This window comes from Ammodytes marinus (genome assembly GCF_949987685.1).
Source record: "Ammodytes marinus genome assembly, chromosome: 16".
Lineage (NCBI taxonomy): Eukaryota > Metazoa > Chordata > Actinopteri > Uranoscopiformes > Ammodytidae > Ammodytes > Ammodytes marinus.
Window position 1 is genome coordinate 12,196,404 of NC_137220.1, and position 19,027 is coordinate 12,215,430.

The window sequence follows — 19,027 nt, forward strand, 5'->3', positions numbered from 1 at the left end:
AGAGACATGCTACACAGGCTGAATTATTAATGAGGAGTTAGGATTGATAACCATCCGCTACATTCACAAATGAACTCAAATTCCAGACTTCAATAATATTTTGGACTGTTTATTGCATGATGCCCAACATTCACAGCCGTGGTCCGTGTGCATGTAGGCAGACATGCTCGCTCCTCTGCTCTGTCCCATTCAAAATGAGGGCAGATCGCTCCATTTAAAGTGCAGTCAGTTGCATATGATCTGACTCAGACAGCCAGGAGTCATAATGTCTCTGACCTTAATGTCCCCAAACGCTCAACTGACATGATAGGGACTGATGGGAAGTTGAGCCGCGTGGTGACATTTCCTAACCTCAGCTGAGAATGACATACAAGACGCATGAACATGACATTGAAATAGCATGACATACAGTATGTCCTCTCGATATGCGCTTCTTAATACACATTCTAAAGTCAATATTTGTTTTATGGTTTACCGATAAACCATTTTTGTATCTTTCAGCTCATTGTTTTGGTAGGCAGCTGTTTTTGGTGAAAGCACAGTTAAAAACCCATTGTACACTGAGCTATAAGGAGAGTGTATATTGGAATTACACTCGTCTGGTGGCATGAAACAACAGCCAACACATTATTGCTGATTTTGCTTTGTTATCATTTTAATTACTTTTGTAAGATCTGCGGTCAAATTCAACCATTACACATACAAAAAAATCTCAAAAGTTTTTCTAAATATTGGATTTCTTAATTTGTTTTTTTTAATTCATTTTATCTTATTGTGTTTTCGAAGTTTTAGGCTCAAACCTTGATGTTAAGTCTTAAAATGCTGGAAGTTAGTTTTAATTATACGAATATTACTCCCCCCGGATGGCGTGCGATTAACCAATATCACATGATTTCTCTCACATTTAAATACATTCTACTTTTGCTAATACAATTTGGATTGTTCTCTACCCACACCCTCCACAAAGAAGCCATACAAAAACAAAACATTACCTGATTAAAAGCTTATTTAAAAAAAACAAGACTTACTTCCAGTTCAAGCAGGAGCCACCATCATACATATTTAAACACTCCAAGATGAGAGTGATTTCTAAGATATCACTGTCAGCCGTGTGGGTTGTTCTCTCGGGGTGTATCAAAAGGAGCGTGGACATCAAAAAGATGCTTGCTGACCTTTTTACATTACTCCACTGTCTGCATTTCATTTATACTCACTGCCTTCTGAATTAATTGGTTCATTAGCTAAAGGCTGTTAGGAGTGGGGGGTGTGTGAGGCCTGACTGATGTGCCTTTAGATGTGTATAGTAATTCATTCTGTAGATCTAAGAGTGTCACAATCATGTGAATGGCTGGTCCGAGACTCTCTCTGTTATTATTATCAGCCTCAGTGATTTTCATACTGTCCTCATACTGTGTACATAACTGCTATTCAAGGTGCAACATAAGTTTATTAATGACTGTAATGAAACCACTTTATTTGTTGAAATTCAAGAAAACAATAAACACATCCACGTGTTTCCCCCCTAGATAACCATTACCAAACTAAACTTCAAACTAAATCTAGACAGTGACAAACAAAAACTAGACTATACCATTGATTTGCTATTTTTGACATATGCCACAACCATTATTCTACTGTATATGATCATGATTTAACCTCTGCCTTGTGGTGAAAATACATTTAGTAGCTTATATTTACTCAACTTCGACAAGACTCAAATGTAGCTGTCATTCTGTAAATGTTCTGTCTTTTTCCCCTCCTCTGCCTGACAATGGATACATTCGTTTTCATTTTGAAGACTCTGCTTCCACATTGTGGAATTTGTTAAGTGAAGGATCTGTGAACTTATTCCACCACGACCTATGTGTGTAAAAACCCACAGGATGTTAAGGATGTTTATATGCTCAAATAAAGAGTGTGCAGAATATGGAGAAAGAATAGTCTGTTAAGATTTGCTTTCTGTTTTTCCACTAGCATGCTAACTTTACAGATAAGAGATCAGATGCAAGAATGAAGTAAAAATTCAGGAATTTATAGACCATTAAATATAGATAGATAGATAGATAGATAGATAGACAGACAGACAGACAGACAGACAGACAGACAGACAGACAGACAGATAGACAGACAGACAGACAGACAGACAGATAGATAGATAGATAGATAGATAGATAGATAGATAGATAGATAGATAGATAGATAGATAGATAGATAGATAGATAGATAGATAGATAGATAGATAGATACTTTATTCATCCTCAAAAAAGTGTTGGTGCAAAAACGAAAGAAATATTCAAGGATCAATATTTACACCGTGCATGCAGCCTATAATAGGCCTATCTGTAGGCTAATAGCCTAACCTAAATAATAAATAATTATCTTATTGTCTTAATAGCTGAAGATGTATTTTTTACAGTGGCGTTAAAATCACTGGAATAACTTAAAAACATGATAATAACAATACCAACATTGTTATTTTTTGATGTTGTTGTTGTTGTTGCGTCTCTGTTCAGGACGCGTCCGTCTGCGGGACCCATAATCCCCTGCGCCTAGGCAAGATGGAAGAACCCAGCAGCTGCGGGAGAACAATGTTTTGGCTCTAGATCCTGAAAACGGACAGCTGAGGGTGAAACCGCGCGAGCCAAAGCACTAGGTCATGCTCCTGCACCGGTAAGCGAGGGGTATTGGGAACAAATTTGTTTTTTTGTGTGGAAGGGACGTGGGTGCAGTGGTTTAAAAGTCCTCGTGCGGGACAGACAACAAAAGCACCGCTCGTGCGCCGCCGTAGCTAAGGTTAGCAGCCTCGGCTAATCGCTACGAGCATCATTGTTCGCTTGCTGGAGTTGCACGGGCCGTTTTGTTATGGGTCACGCTCGTGTTGTCGCTCCATCATTTTACAGTCGAGCAGGAAACGAAGCCTGGAACTTGAGAGAAAGGAGTCACAGATAACTACAGATAATAATGTAAGAGAGACGTGTTGTTTTTTTTTATCCAGCGTTCGTCCTTGATCTTTTTCTTTTTGTCTGCGAGTGTGTGTGCGTCCCGTCCCGTGCAACGTCTACGCCAGTGTGCTTGTGATATCGGCTACTAAATCAGTCTTTCTTTAATTGCAACACACACCTAAATACAAAGCAGCTTACACACATAACTTTGTTTAAATGTTTCGAATGCACCGACTTCCTCTCGTGCTGTAGCTTTAGTGTTTGTATGAGCACATTAGCACGGGTTTTGTTGGTTTTTGGTGGAGCGCTGATCCTCTGCTGTTATTGCATGGCCATATTAATTATTGCCTGATCCTGCATCACAAAGAACACAAGGGCCCCGCAAGAAGGAGAGTGGTTAGCCCAAATGCTTAGCTTGGTAGCTAATTGCAGGCACAGCGAACCAGCTTTTGTAGTAAATGCACGCAGACTACAAGGTCCACTGAACACTATTTGTATGTTTTAACGACCGTGAGAAGGAAATAGCTAAAGTTATGTCGCAGGGACTCCTAGGTTGTTTACATTTTTTTATTAGAAAAGTTGGCTTTGTGTTAGCTAGGTAGGTTATTGTTGCTAACGCAACATCTAAGCTAAAGGCATTTGGCAGTAGCAATAGATCTCTCATTAGCTGGATATGTTGTTCATGTGGTTCCTTCATATAGGAATTACAACAATCTGTGATTTATTTCCTCTTATTGCATGGAACAGTGGACACATTTTTCAAGTAATATTTCATCTGAAGTGCTACATGTTTAACTCACCAATAAATCAAATAATTTTTTTAAATTCAACATACAAATACAAATTACAATGTAAAATCCACCCTTGTGGCTGATCATGTGTTCATCTTTACCATCAACACCTCAAAGCCTATACAAGTAAACAGCAAAAAAAAAGCTGTCCGCTGTATGATTTACAATGCATCTTAAATTCACTAAAAAATCATGTTGCATCATGTAAAAGACACTTTCCCAACGTCTTTTTTAAATGTGCAATTTATGCATATTTACATTTATCAATTTTTAATTATTTTATTTAACCTTTATTTATACAGGTAATCTCTTTGAGACACAGTCTCATTCTCAAGAGATAAAAAATATGCATAAATGATCACATCTAATTAAAATGTTAACGTGTAAGCTCTTTCAAATATCTGCATTAAAAATCCCCTTTCAGGGCTATTACAAATCGTGCACTATGGTTTGTGCTGAGGCTGCGCCATTACACCAACAGTCCTTCTAACATTACACCAACAGTCCTTCTAATGCAGCCAGTGTGCACTCTCATTGGCACATAAGCTCATGCAAATAGGATGACTGGGTCAGATGGGTTCCCATCAAACAGATTAACGCACAGCTTCAATCCCCTCATTCCTCTTCTCGTGTTGTGTCTAGCATTGATGGTCGCCGTGACCTTTTTGCCCCGCTAACACTGTAACATGCTCACTGTAATCAACCAGAGACATGTTTAAACTCCAGTGTTTTGCCTGTTTTTTACACTTGTCATTGTGCCAGACTACAGCCCTTTGTTGACCCACAAAAACGTTAGTTTTAAATCCGATAAGCAGTGCCCAGTTGTGAGATCAGAGGCTGTGACACCGATTCCTGGAGACCGAGCTTAACTGGCTCCTTAATGGTTGTCTGTTTGCTTTTATTTGTAGGTCTGTCATGAGTGAGTATCACTGATTGATTGCTAGGGCTAATGCCGAGTTTTAAAATATCAAGTATCAAAAAGTTTGTTGTCGTTCAACGTCAGTGAGCCAATAAGCAAGCAGCAAGCTTGGATTTTCCAATATAAAAGAGCTGGTGATTGGCTGTGTGGGGCTGCAGTCGCTCAGGACATCGGGCATTTGTCTTTGTTATCTGATGACAGTTACTACGATTTCAGCTTAATTAAGGTTTTATTTATTGCTGCGAGGACTGAGGCTCATGTGTGGGACGTTCTAACCACTACACCGCGAGTGTCCCCAAGGTTTCATGTTTTGATATTTTGTAAAAATGCCAATGAGCTGAAAAATAAAACTTAATTTCTTCTTCTTTTCACAATTGTGTGTATTGTTATCGTGTTAAAACTGATGTTTAAAGTAACTGGTATTGGAAAAAAAGTATCGTTCAGGAACCGGTATCAAAGTCAAGGTATCAATATTGGCATTTTTTAAACCATACCTAGCCCTATCAATTGCTAGTTATGATGATTCCTAATAATTTTTTTTTTTTTCTCTTTGTCACAGGAGGACACTGATTGCCAGCCCATAGTTTTACCTCCCGGCAGCATGGACTCCAACAACTTCGGCCCCGGCATGCTCATGTTCAGCCACCTCCCTCCGATGACCAGCTTCCCGCGGCTGGCGGCCCACTCCGTCATGCAGGACCTCCCGCCTCACGACATGATCCTGAAGAAGGAGCGCGACTCGCCCGACTGCAGCATGGGCATGCAGCAGGGCAGCCGCATGGGCTGCTCCGGCGTGGGAGACTATGTTCACACCATGGGCATCAAGCAGGAGAAGCTGTCGGAGCACGATTACCGCCTGCCAGTCTATCCAGGAGGGCTGGGCAAGAGCACGGAACTGCTGGAGGTGACAGTCAGCAACAACCAGAGCCTGCAGCACGTGCACGACCTTAACATGGGCAACGTAAGTAGGACCACTGATAGCTAATCAGGACAGCAGGGGTAGTAACAAGAGTAGTACACCAATATTTGAGTTCAGTTTTGTAAACAAGGAGATGTAGAATATCAACATATCAATGCTAGGGGTGTGCATGTGTACACATGCAACTGGTGAGGTAACCATACGTTTTAGGAAAAAACGACAAATGAAAACCATTGTTTTGTGTTTAGTTTTTTTAACTTCCATTTTATATATATATATATATACACATATATATATATATATATATATATATATTAGTGCTGTCAAACGATTAAAATATTTAATCGCGATTAATCGCATCAATGTCATAGTTAACTCGCGATTAATCGCGATTAATCACGATTAATCGCATTTTTTTTTCAAATATTTATGCTCTTATCACACCCATTCTAATTATGATAATAAAGAAGAAATACACTGAATTACAATGATGTCTACACCATTGTAATTCAGTGTAGCCTATTTCTTCTACAATATCACAACTTGCAATTCAGTGCAAATAACAATAGGCTATATAACCTCCCTCCCCACCACCCCTAGAACAGCATTCACAAACATATTGGAACTTATTTTTTTATTTAAAAACCAAACCATAAAACAACATAGGGTATATAAACAAATAAGTATTAAAGCTAAATTAAACTGGTTGTTGTAGGCCTAAATGTTTTGGGAGTCTTTCATCCACGGCTTATTTCAGACTGTGTGTGGAGTGGGCACACTATGCCTGCGTGCAGGTGGTTGCCATGGTGCTGCTGCAGCCGAGGCTTCGTAGCGAAAATTAAAGTGAAAATGAATGACTGGCGGCTGCCACTAACATTCATGGAGGTTTTGGTGGGGGCGCAGAGTTATAAGTAGGACTTTTGCAAATGACAGGCTTTCTTTACTGTTCTTTTCCGCATAGTCTCAGACTCACAACACGGAAGAAGCTACTAGTAAAGGTCGCGCAGCAGGAAGTGCTAGGTTCCGGTTTCTGCTTCAAAATAAAAGTCCGAATTGACTTGACGTTTCGCCGTTTTGTCAGTTAAATGATTTTATTGTGAAATTACGCTGTAGGACATGTTCCGTTTGAATTGACGGTAACTTACCTTCGAGCAATATGAATAGTTTGTAGTGTTAGTTGTTCAAACATTACTAGTTGACACAACAGCATGTGAAACAACAATCACAACATTTCCTAGGCCATGACGAGCGTTAATCGCGCGATAAAAAAATTGACGTCGTTAAAATGGGTTTGAGTTAACGCCGTTAATATCGCGTTAAACTGACAGCACTAATATATATATATACATACATAAATACATACATACATACATATATCACCAGATATTCCATGTAAAGTAAACGATTTTGCTGCCTCAATTGATCTATTCCAGGCCTCCTGCACCACCTTATCTAGCTCATTTCTGTCAGGCACAGATATGCAATGCATCATTGCAAGAGTGGGAGAAAGTGTGGAGGTCTGCATACACGTTTAGGGCTCTACTGCAGTAGATCTAGCAATAAATTTAGGTTCATCATTTTATAATGTTACATGTGAAAACAGATGGTGTTTTATGTGCTTTTCCTTTTAGACGCTCCAGTTTTAATGCGTTTGTTGACATGACCAATGTAAAATCAACCGTAAGCAATATTGGCCTCTCCCCGGATAAAAAAAATAATTAGATTCCGATTTATTTTTGAATAATTTTAGGTCAGTTTGCTCCCATAAAAAGGCCTGCTGTGTTCATCATATTTGAAAAGCCTGAGAGAGGGCGGGTGCAGAGGAGGAGCTAGTGCAAAACTGTTTATGGTGACATAAATCTACTGACGGCTTGAGATGCAAAATATAAAAGAGCCCCCCTCCCTTCCCCCCCTCCCTCTGCTTCTCTCTTTGGGAAAAAATGGATGATGTCATCTTGCCTCAGCGTGAATGAAAACGTCACGGCAAGGACACAGCTGTCTTGTTTAAGCTTGCACTTCATTTCAGACGTCTTTTGTGCTTATTCAAATAGAAATACACACAACCACACACTTCTAACAATAGCCGGGCATCAGAGGTCATCAGGGCTGTAGGTGCATGGTTGATAAAAATAAAATAAAACATTGTATTATTGTCTTCACTGTGCCAAATTTTATTAATAAAGGACTATTTTATTATTATTTTAACACGTGGAACCTTTAAAAACCTCACATTCCCATTTTTCATTCATGCTCTCACTAAGATTTTCTATTGTAGATAATGCCACTTTTTGGGATTGAGTGGCATTTTTTATATTTTTTTGCAAACCAACGCCAACTTTTTATTTTGCCTATACTCCTGTTTTTTACCCTAAAAGATTTGGCTTATTTTGAGAACAGCAGGTGCACCCACATTCACCCAGTCAAGTCTCCATATGGCACTGAGATTCAGCATGCCACAGACAGACCAAGAAAGGGGGGAAATGGGAACCCATTTTGGTCCTTCTTGAATTAATACCCCAGACAGATTGTTTGTGATGCAGTTAAGTGTAGAGTATACATTTTGAATGTTTAGTTTGGTGTGTGTGTGTAGTGTGTACGTGTATGGTTTGTCTTTCTTTGGTGAGAGTAGTAAATGAAAGGCTCTCACGGTGAATTACAGGCTGCTCGTGCAGAGAGTGGTCGTAAATTTAAAGCTGTGTTATTTCACCCACTAGAACCACATCTTGCACAACAGCAAGTTTTCCAACAGACAATCGCTAGACATCGTTTGAGTGTTTTGTTTGTTTGCCTGAGAAACAAACATGGACCGCATTTATGCTGGAGGGCCTTAGCCTTCAATCAAGCTATGTCCTTGTCACGGCTGACTCTCACAGCCCTCTCTCTCTCTTTCTGTCTCTCTCTCTCCCTCCCTTTGTCATCGTCACAGCTGCCGAGTCAGTTAGGAAAGGAGCCCACTGGGAGAAAAGGTCGAAGGTCAAATGGTGATGGACAAGAGGGTAAACCAAGAAAGAAGAGAAGCGAGGCAAAGGTTTGTCATATTTATAGCTCTCTCAATGTAGTCATATGTTGTGATCTTACCGATGATTGTGGTCAAATTTTTATTTACTGAAAATTATTTAAAAATAAATAAGCATTTGTGCACATAAAAATCTAATCAAATCAAATCAGTTTTATTTGTATAGCCCAAAATCACAAATAACATTCGTCTCAGTGGGCTTTACATTTCATACAATATGATACAATATGACACCCTGCCCTTACACCCTTAGATCGGCTGAGAAAACTCCCAGTAAAAAAAAACCCTTTCCCAAAACAATTGTGTGAACGAATACAATGAAAAGCATATAGGGGAGACAATAGACCACATATTTTTGAAGAGCTATCCATTTGACTCAGCCTGTAAAGGAGGGAGACGCATGGAATGAGATGTAAGCACATTACAGCTCAAAAAACAGTTTTTTGCCTTTCAAAGTAAAATTTCTTTGATCGAGGTTTAATGATTATTGTGTCCGAACAATTATAGACACGTTTAAAAACATTTGACACGTTTTAGTGCTTTAGTGTGCTACATTTTGAGTCTATACAGCTAGCAAGGTGTTAGCCCTAAACTGCTAGTTTTTCCAAAATGCTGCGGTTGTTTGTGCCAAAGGGCCTGGGGTGAGTTCTAAGTAAATAAGTAAGTAAAATGTATTTATAAAAGCACATTTATAACAGTTCGCACTGACCAAAGTGCTGCACATTGTGCATTCAGTAGGTAAAAAATTAAGGTAAAATAACAATAACAAAAATAAAATACATAAAACCCAGACATCCACTTATAAACAAAGAAAGTAGAGCAGAGGTAAGATAGGTAATGGGGAGGACAACCTAGGGTGTACAGATGGGTTTTGAGCCTTGATTTAAAGGCAGAAATGGAGGGGGCATCACGTATCAGGTGGCAGTTGGTTCCACAAGCGCAGAGCAGCTACTGCGAAGTACATTTCTGAGAGTTGTGCCAGTCGCATGGCTGTGTATACGCTGGTCACCAAAAAGAAAGTGATAGGCTACAGTTGCTCAGAAGAGACTGACATCTCCATTCCACTTAACGACACCACTGATGAGAATTCAGATGGCCTGATGAATGATGATGATGATGGTGACTTTGTCATTGTAAGCTTTGCAGGTAAAACCACCTAGACATGCTAGGCCTTGTTTAAGAAAATTGACCTTCAATCTTTGTAAAATATTTACTTTATTTACTTAACATTAACCTTAAATGAGTACATTTTCTAATGGATTTGTCTTGCTTTTATATAGCATTACAGTTTATGAGATATATATCAATGGCACAATTTACCCCAAGGTATTCTCTCCAAAGACACAACTTACCCCGCACCGGGGGCAAGTTGTGCCACGAGACCACTTTTTTTCCCGAAGCTATATCTCTTAAACAGTTTATTTCAGATCCAAAGTTATTGTTGCCAGGTATGAACACCATCCTGAAATATACATACATATTTCAGTTGTAGACATTACTGTCAAGGCCTCCCTTTTTAAAGTCACTTTGAGCAAAAAGTATCACAACTCACCCCACTCTCCCCTAACTATTTATTAAAACAACTTGTTGATTTGTTGTTGTCTTAAATATATGGAAGTCATCAGCCCTATCTAATAGAGAAATTGCACATAGAAACATTCTATATATAGAATATACATAACTATATATTAGTGCTGTCAAGCGATTAAAATATTTAATCGCGATTAATCGCATTAATGTCATAGTTAACTCGCGATTAATCGCGATTAATCGCATTTTTATTTATTCTAGCCTGAATGTCCCTTGACTTCTTTTTGTCCCATTATATTTTCTCATTTTAATGCTCTTATCACACCCATTCTAATTATGATATTTAAGAAGAAATACACTGAATTACAATGATACAATATTTCTTCTAAAATATCATAATTTGCAATTCAGTGCAAATAACAATAGCCTATTGACCCCCCCCCCTGCACCCTACCCCTTGAACAGCATTCACAAACATATTGGAACTTCTTTTTTTATTTAAAAACCAAACCATAAAACAACATAGGGTATATAAAACAAATTAGTATTAAGGCTACATTAGACTGGTTGCTGCCTAAATGTTTTGGGAGTCTTTCATCCACAACTTATTTCAGACTGTGTTGAGTGGACACACAGGTGGTTGCCATGGCGCTGCTGCAGCCGAGGCTTCAGTCTCCCTTCGTAGCGAAAATTAAAGTGAAAATTAATGACTGGTGGCTGCCACTAACATTCATGGAAGTTTTGGTGTGCGCGCAGGGTTATAAGTTAGACTTCTGCAAATGAAAAGCTTTCTTTTCTGTTCTTTTCCGTGTAGACTCAGAGCATGGGTCTCAGAGTCACACACGGAAGACTAGTGACGGTCGCGTAACTGAGCTAGGAAGTGCTAGGTTCCGGTTTCTGCTTCAAAATAAAAGTCAGAATTGACTTGACGTTTCGCCGTTTTGCCAGTTAAATGATTTTAATGTGAAATTACGCTGTAGGACATGTTCCGTTTGAATTGACAGTAACTTAACTGCGAGCCATATGTATAGTTTGTGGTGTTTCAGTTGTTAAAACATTACTAGTTGATTCAACAGCTTGTGAAAAAACCACAACGTCTCCTAGGACATGACGAGCGTTAATCGCGCGATAAAAAAATTGACGCCGTTAAAATGGGTTTGCGTTAACGCCGTTAATATCGCGTTTAACTGACAGCACTACTATATATATATAGTTAAAATACTGACTATGTAATTTTTTAGTCTGTTTAAAAAGTTTAGTGTGATTTAAAAAAAAAAAAAAAACAGACAGGGCTCATTCTACATATACAGGTCCTTCTCATATAATTAGCATATTAAAAGTTAAAAAATAAAGTTGATTATTTTCCATAATGTAATGATAGTAATTGAACTTTCATATATTTTAGATTCATTGCACACCAACTGAAATATTTCAGGTCTTTTGTTGTTTTAATACTGATGATTTTGGCATACAGCTCATGAAAACCCCAAATTCCTATCTCAAAAAATTAGCATATCATGAAAAGGTACTCTAAACGAGCTCTTAACTTAATCATCTGAATCTAGGGATGGGACGATCCACTTTTTTTAGTTCTGATCCGATTCCGATACCTGGGGTTTGGATATCGGCCGATACCGATACTGACCGATACGATATCATAATTGTTATACATTTTTTCGTTGGTGGTGATGTTATGTATAGGAAGGCTTAAGCAATTCTAATTTAAAAGAGCAATAAATATACACAAATGCATATAGGTTTATCTTAAAGGCAGAAATCCTTCTCAATGATCACTTCTGCCCCACTAGAATATGTGGTGGTCTGTTTGTCTAAACAGTCTTTCTCTCTTTGGCTGTATTTTACATAGTAGAATTTGTCACAAGCCTCTCCTTGACTTGGATTAGCTTTGGTTAGCTCACTGGCTAACAAACTCATATGTACTGTATGTCAAATTATAAAGTGATGTCCTCTCTCCCTCCACCGAACGTCGGCGCATGTTACATAGAAAAAAAAAAAAAAAAAAAAAAAATCGGATTTTAATATCGGAGCTGTCAGTCCGATATCCGATACGCAGATTTCGGCCATATCGGACCCGATACCGATACTGGATCGGATCGGCCCCATCCCTATCTGAATCAACTAATTAACTCTAAACACCTGCAAAAGATTCCTGAGGCTTTTAAAAACTCCCAGCCTGGTTCATTACTCAAAACCGCAATCATGGGTAAGACTGCCGACCTGACTGCTGTCCAGAAGGCCATCATTGACACCCTCAAGCAAGAGGGTAAGACACAGAAAGAAATTTCTGAGTGAATAGGCTGTTCTCAGAGTGCTGTATCAAGGCACCTCAGTGGGAAGTCTGTGGGAAGGAAAAAGTGTGGCAGAAAACGCTGCACAACCAGAAGTGGTGACCGGACCCTGAGGAGGATTGTGGAGAAGGGCCGATTCCAGACCTTGGGGGACCTGCGGAAGCAGTGGACTGAGTCTGGAGTAGAAACATCCAGAGCCACCGTGCACAGGCGTGTGCAGGAAATGGGCTACAGGTGCCGCATTCCCCAGGTCAAGCCACTTTTGAACCAGAAACAGCGGCAGAAGCGCCTGACCTGGGCTACAGAGAAGCAGCACTGGACTGTTGCTCAGTGGTCCAAAGTACTTTTTTCGGATGAAAGCAAATTTTGCATGTCATTCGGAAATCAAGGTGCCAGAGTCTGGAGGAAGACTGGGCAGAAGGAAATGCCAAAATGCCTGAAGTCCAGTGTCAAGTACCCACAGTCAGTGATGGTCTGGGGTGCCATGTCAGCTGCTGGTGTTGGTCCACTGTGTTTTATCAAAGGCAGGGTCAATGCAGCTAGCTATCAGGAGATTTTGGAGCACTTCATGCTTCAATCTGCTGAAAAGCTTTATGGAGATGAAGATTTCATTTTTCAACAAGACCTGGCACCTGCTCACAGTGCCAAAACCACTGGTACATTTTTTACTGACCATGGTATTACTGTGCTCAATTGGCCTGCCAACTCTCCTGACCTGAACCCCATAGAGAATCTGTGGGATATTGTGAAGAGGAAGTTGAGAGACACCAGACCCAACACTGTGGATGAGCTTAAGGCCGCTATCGAAGCATCCTGGGCCTCCATAACACCTCAGCAGTGCCACAGGCTGATTGCCTCCATGCCACGCCGCATTGAAGCAGTCATTTCTGCGAAAGGATTCCCGACCAAGTATTGAGTGCATAACTGAACATAATTATTTGAAGGTTGACTTTTTTGTATTAAAAACACTTTTCTTTTATTGGTCGGATGAAATATGCTAATTTTTTGAGATAGGGATTTTTGGTTTTTCTTTACTTTTTTGCCAAAATCATCAATATTAAAACAATAAAAAGCTTGAACTACTTCAGTTGTGTGTAATGAATCTAAAATATATGAAAGTCTAATGTTTATCAGTACATTACAGAAAATATTGAACTTTATCACAATATGCTAATTATATGAGAAGGACCTGTACATTCTACCCAATATAACGGATATCAACCGATCCTTTTTATTAAGAGGATATAAAAGACAGGTGACTGAATCTGACGCCTGTTCTCTATTGTTCTACAGCAATCAATGATGCTGGATGGAGACGGAGGCAGCTTGTCGCCGGGAAACAAGCCTCACATCTGTGAACACTGCGCCGCATGCTTCAGAAGCTCCTATCACCTACGCAGACATGTACTCATACACACAGGTAACCGAGTCTGCAAGTTTTCAACACCCTACTCATATTTTCTCCCTTATGTACTTTTTCGATGTGGAGTTTTTTGAGTATAGCAAAGTTGGCACAAAAAAAGAAAACATTTTGATTCTATTATTACACCAGCTGTATACTGATGCTCCACATTGTTGATTTGCTGCTCTGATGCTGAATGCTAACAAGGTCAGCAGGACTACTTTTGAGCCACACAATAGTGCAATCTCCTTATATTACAGTTTGATTGATGAGTGTTATTAAGGTGCATTACTTCAGATATAATGTTGAGCGTGTATAAAAAAAACATTTGCCTAAACTGTAGCACTATTTGGGTAGCTGACTCCTTCCTTCTGACATGAAGCATCGCTGTTACATGATGTCTGCTTATGTAACTTGAAATTAAATTTCAGCTCTAAGTTATGCATCATGTCATGTTATTATCACTTTATTAAGATATTTTGGCTTCCAGATTGATGAAATGTATGGTCCATTTGAGGTTGTGCACCATTCACAACTTATTATTAACATAACACATAGTAAAGGTATAAGCACCCTTTACTAGCCATTACATTCAGGTATACACACAGAATCATGATTAAAAGTTTAAACGTTTTTCAATCACCAGTCTTTTAAAATAATGAACTGTATCCACAATAACGTACACGGAGGCATACACATCTGTGAAATGCAATGGAATCCATTGCAGTAGCAATTTTTAAAACATACCACTTTTGGTCAAGAGTGCGTCAAATGTTGGGCTTGGCTATAGCCCAAAGAATTAGCATGGATACAAATTAACTCTTGAAACTTTTTATAAACTAAAACTAGGTTGGAATTATCTTAAATTGCATTGCATTACATTAAACTTAATAAGTTAAACTTTACGATTCTGGGGGATACAACATAACAAGCATACATCTCTGGGGTTCCATTTTAGGTGAGCGACCCTTCAGATGCAATCAGTGCAACATGAGTTTCATTCAGAAGTACCTGCTCCAGCGACACGAGAAAATCCACAGTGGTGAGTGATTAATGACCCTCCATCACAAAATCTCCCAATTCAAACTGTGATTTAACGTCTGCTTCTGTCCGCTAACCTTGAGCGTTGCTGTTTTTTGTACATCAGGAGAGAAGCCTTTCAGCTGTGACCAGTGTAACATGCGTTTTATTCAGAAGTACCACATGGAGAGGCACAAGAGGACGCACAGTGGAGAAAAACCGTACAGATGTGAGACATGCCAACAGGTCAGTGAGCTGCTTAGTGATTATTATGTAATGTGATCATTCATATATCAAGAATTTTAAAGCAGGAGTCAGCGATGTTGGAGAATGCTTGTTGTCAGAATCACTTCTTGTCGAAATCGGTGAATATCTCCTCACGATCCACTACCTGTGTTTTTGTTGAAAAATAAATCTGGTGTTAATACACAGCCTAGGCTCTGTAAACAGGCATGTTGTTACCAATGGTGGGACCCTTTTGTTTACATACCAGTTTACAGACCCTAGGCTGTGTATTAATCCCATATTTATTTTTCAGCGCACGCAGTACGGACAGGTAGCGGATTGTGAGGAGATATTCACTGATTTGATAAGAGATATTGACAACCATTTTCTCCAGAATCGCTGACTCCGCCATTTTAAAATAACCCCTTCATTGCTTGAAATAATAATTGGTGTGTGTTGTCCCCTTTAGTATTTTTCTAGGACAGACCGACTGCTTAAGCACAAGCGAACCTGCGGAGAAGACATAAAGAAGGATATGGATCCCGGGATGATGGACCTGGGTTGTGTGGACATGGGACAACATGGCAGCTATGGAACCACTCAGGGAAACAATGGGAATACTGGGAAAAAGAGAGGAAGGTCCAAGAAGAAGAAGGGAGACAGCGGAGGAGGAGGAGGGGCGAGGGTCCCTCACATTCAGGGGGCTGTGTCTGGAGGCTACAGCATCCATGAATACTCTATGGAGAACCAAGCGGTGTCTTCCTCCACAGAGCCGGGTCCCAGCATGCAACAGGACCAGCACCAGGGCCGAGCTCCAAAGATGGCGTTCAAGAAGGCCAACCGTAAGAGCCTGGACAAAGCAGCAGCAGCAGGTCTGGATCAGAACAAAGCTCAGGGCTCGTTGGAGCAGAGAGGAGTGGACGGCCTGGGACTCATGCAGAGTAACGGGGCAAAAGCCACGGGGCCCACCAACACCAGCAACAGCAGTAACTACGATGACGCAATGCAGTTCATCAAGAAGAGACGCTACCTTAACGCGGCTAACAACACAGACTCTTCAGGGCCGGTGTCGATCGGAGGAACCGGCGACTACGACGTGGGCATCGGCCACTTGTCTTCCCACCAATCCGTCATTCAGGGCCTGGTCTCCAGTGTGATGGACAGCGATGTGTCTCTACTGGACAAGTCTGGTATCCCTGATGAGGTGCTGCAGAGCCTCCTGGACCACTACAGCCAGAAACACGACGGCTCGCACCACGACCTTCACTTTGACCTGGGCGACCACCACCATCACCAGCAACACCACCATGTTGACCTGAACCCCGAGGGCCCCGACATGCGCCACACGCCCAGCCCCTCCGGAGGGGACAAGAACTCCATGATGCACGAGTACTCTCGCTTCCTGCTGCAGGCTCTGGAGCGCACCAGCCACACGGGCGGCTTCCCCCTGGGCCCCGCGCCCCCTAACACAACCACCTCAGGACCTCAGTTCACCACCTCCCACCACTCGGGAAACAACCCGCTCTACACCGACAAAAACATCTACACTACGTCCCCCCTGGAGTGTGGCTTCGGACAGTCTTCGCCTTCGCTGCCCTCCTCCTCCTCTTCCTCCTCCTCCTCCGTGCCAAAGTCCCACTTTGCCATGCTGACCACCACGGGCTCCTCGCCGCAGCACAGCTTCCACCTGAGCAGCCTGGAGCAGCAGCTGACGCCCTCTCAGGAGCTGACAGAACAGCATCACCACCAGGCCTCAGCCTCCTCCTCCTCCACGCCGCCCCCCTCCTCCTCCGCTTCATACCAGATCAGCCCATCTGACCTGAGCCTGAAGGATCCGCAGGGTAAGAACGGGGTCTACCCTCAGGACCTGGCCTCCCTGGACTCCAAGCCTTCTTCCTTCCACATCGAACATTTCGCCCAGGCCTTTGGCTACAAGTCGGACGGGCGCGGCCTGTCCTACGCCACCGACTCCAGCGCGGAGGTGGATCACCGGGTACGGACGCCCGTGTCTGAATTCTCAGGGTATAGTAGTTTGTTATCGGATGTCAATGAGCCAGTAAGTACGGGTTCCAAAACTACAACAAGCCAAAGCTACAGATGAGAGCCTGAGAGGAGGGAGAGAGAGAGAGAGAACACTCGTCGTTAAAGTTCTTTTATTTTATTTTATTTTTTTAGTGCTCCTATTTTATTATTATTATTATTGTTATTATTATTATTTTTTCAAGTGACGTCTTTCTTTTAGTTATACTGTTGCTCTGTTTTTTTGTGCCCACTCCTCTCCTCACAATAAGCCTGCAAGGCGTCCTCCAAATGCAAATGTTTTTTAAGGTATGATATTTTTAAGTTAAATATGTATTTTACTGTTATGTTCAAATCATGTTAGTGACATTCTGGTCATTAATCATGAATTGAAGTACTTTTTTAATAACCGTAGAGTAGCGCCGGACGTATTTCTTTTCTAATGAGCTGAGCTGAAGTGTTTGAGCAATCAACGTTACAAATGAAAAATAATAATGAAAACTACCACGATGGCAGGGAATAGCCCAGTATTGAAATAGCAAAAAAAAAAAAGTTGTCTGTTACACGGTTGAAAGTATTACTCAGGAAAAAGTGAAAAAGGAGAAGCCTACGAGGTGCAGTGCGCACTCTTTTCAGAAGTTTTAAGTTTGCGACTTCAAAGCGGATATTTCTTATGTTTTGTTACTTGTTGAATGAGTGTGACATAGACAGACTGCTGCCCGCTCACTTGAGCACTGAAAACACTTTCTACTTGGCTATATAGAGATTATGGTACTTTCGTGTCAATGTGAAACTCATGTTTTCTTCAATAAGGGCCATACATATATATATATATATATATATATCTATATATATATATTTATAAGAATATATATTAATGTAAAATAACAGATTTAATCATTCTGGGGAACTGCCAGTTGAAGTAGAGGAAGAAGGAGGGCTGCTTTGGGGGGTTAAATGTTGTCCTTGGTATATTTTTGGAGAACAAAAGTGATAAATTCAGGGCTTTTCTTTGGCCAATAGAGGTTGCTGTTGGACAGCGATGGAAAGGCCTCCCCCCTTCTCTTCCTCAGTTCTCTCTATTTCTTTAGAATAATTCAATTAGCACTTTGAGCAGGTTTTCTTACAGTGAGTAAAAAGTACCCGTCAGATCAAGGAAGCTCAGGCGTCAGGAGTGGACTGGCTTTTGGAGAGAGAGAGACGAAAGGTTGTTTGGGCATATGCAGATGGGGCTGAACATATTCTGGGTGTATGAATGTTAATACCCCTTGTCTGGGTTTATAATGGAATGGTGGGAGGGCGGAGGGTGTCGATATGTGGAATTGGGATTTTTCATTAACATTTAGTCTTTCTCCTTACTTTTAGGAAGGGTTTAGCTTGGGGGTGGGGGGTGGGTCTTTTAAAATACAGTAACATTAAATTGGGATATTGTAAATGTAATTCAAACCCTTAGTTTTAGTTTTGACTTGTTACCCAAATTAGCAGCTATGCTTTTTTTATTGAATTGGATGACAAACGTGTTAGTGATCAAGTATTTATCTAGCTGTTACTGAGGCAGCCATGATGCAGTTTAAGTAACAAAAATGACTGACCCATTCAATTTGTGTGCATTTAGGTCTTTCACGTGTGCTGGCAGTACAAAGCATATATTTCCCGCTAGATAATTGGGTGCCTATTCCTCAGAAGCGCACGGGTGCAAGATATTGTCTAGTAAAATTTAATTTCTCGCTGATTTTTAATTGTATTTATACTGCACGGTTTAGTTTTGTACAGACAACAATAATTGCGCTGTCTTCCATAGCGGCAACTGGCCTTTCTAATGCTGGAAATTATATCACTCTGCTGAATGAATTTCCAAAGCCCTTTATGTCCTGATGGTCTGTTGTTTTAAGCAATCATGAAACATGGCAGAGTGAATGCAAATGCTGTAATATC

At 40.7% G+C, this 19,027-nt stretch overlaps 1 protein-coding gene across 1 annotated transcript; it reads left to right on the forward strand.

The window, feature by feature from the left end:
- Positions 1-2,547: 2,547 nt before the first annotated feature.
- On the forward strand, positions 2,548-18,363 carry znf281a (zinc finger protein 281a). The gene is made up of 7 exons (XM_080043370.1): positions 2,548-2,670; positions 5,212-5,613; positions 8,498-8,599; positions 13,720-13,846; positions 14,787-14,870; positions 14,976-15,094; positions 15,543-18,363. Exons 2-7 carry the CDS (start codon positions 5,254-5,256, stop codon positions 17,172-17,174), a joined length of 2,424 nt encoding a protein of 807 aa, XP_079899496.1. The 5' UTR covers positions 2,548-2,670; positions 5,212-5,253; the 3' UTR covers positions 17,175-18,363.
- The last annotated feature ends 664 nt before the right edge of the window (positions 18,364-19,027 follow it).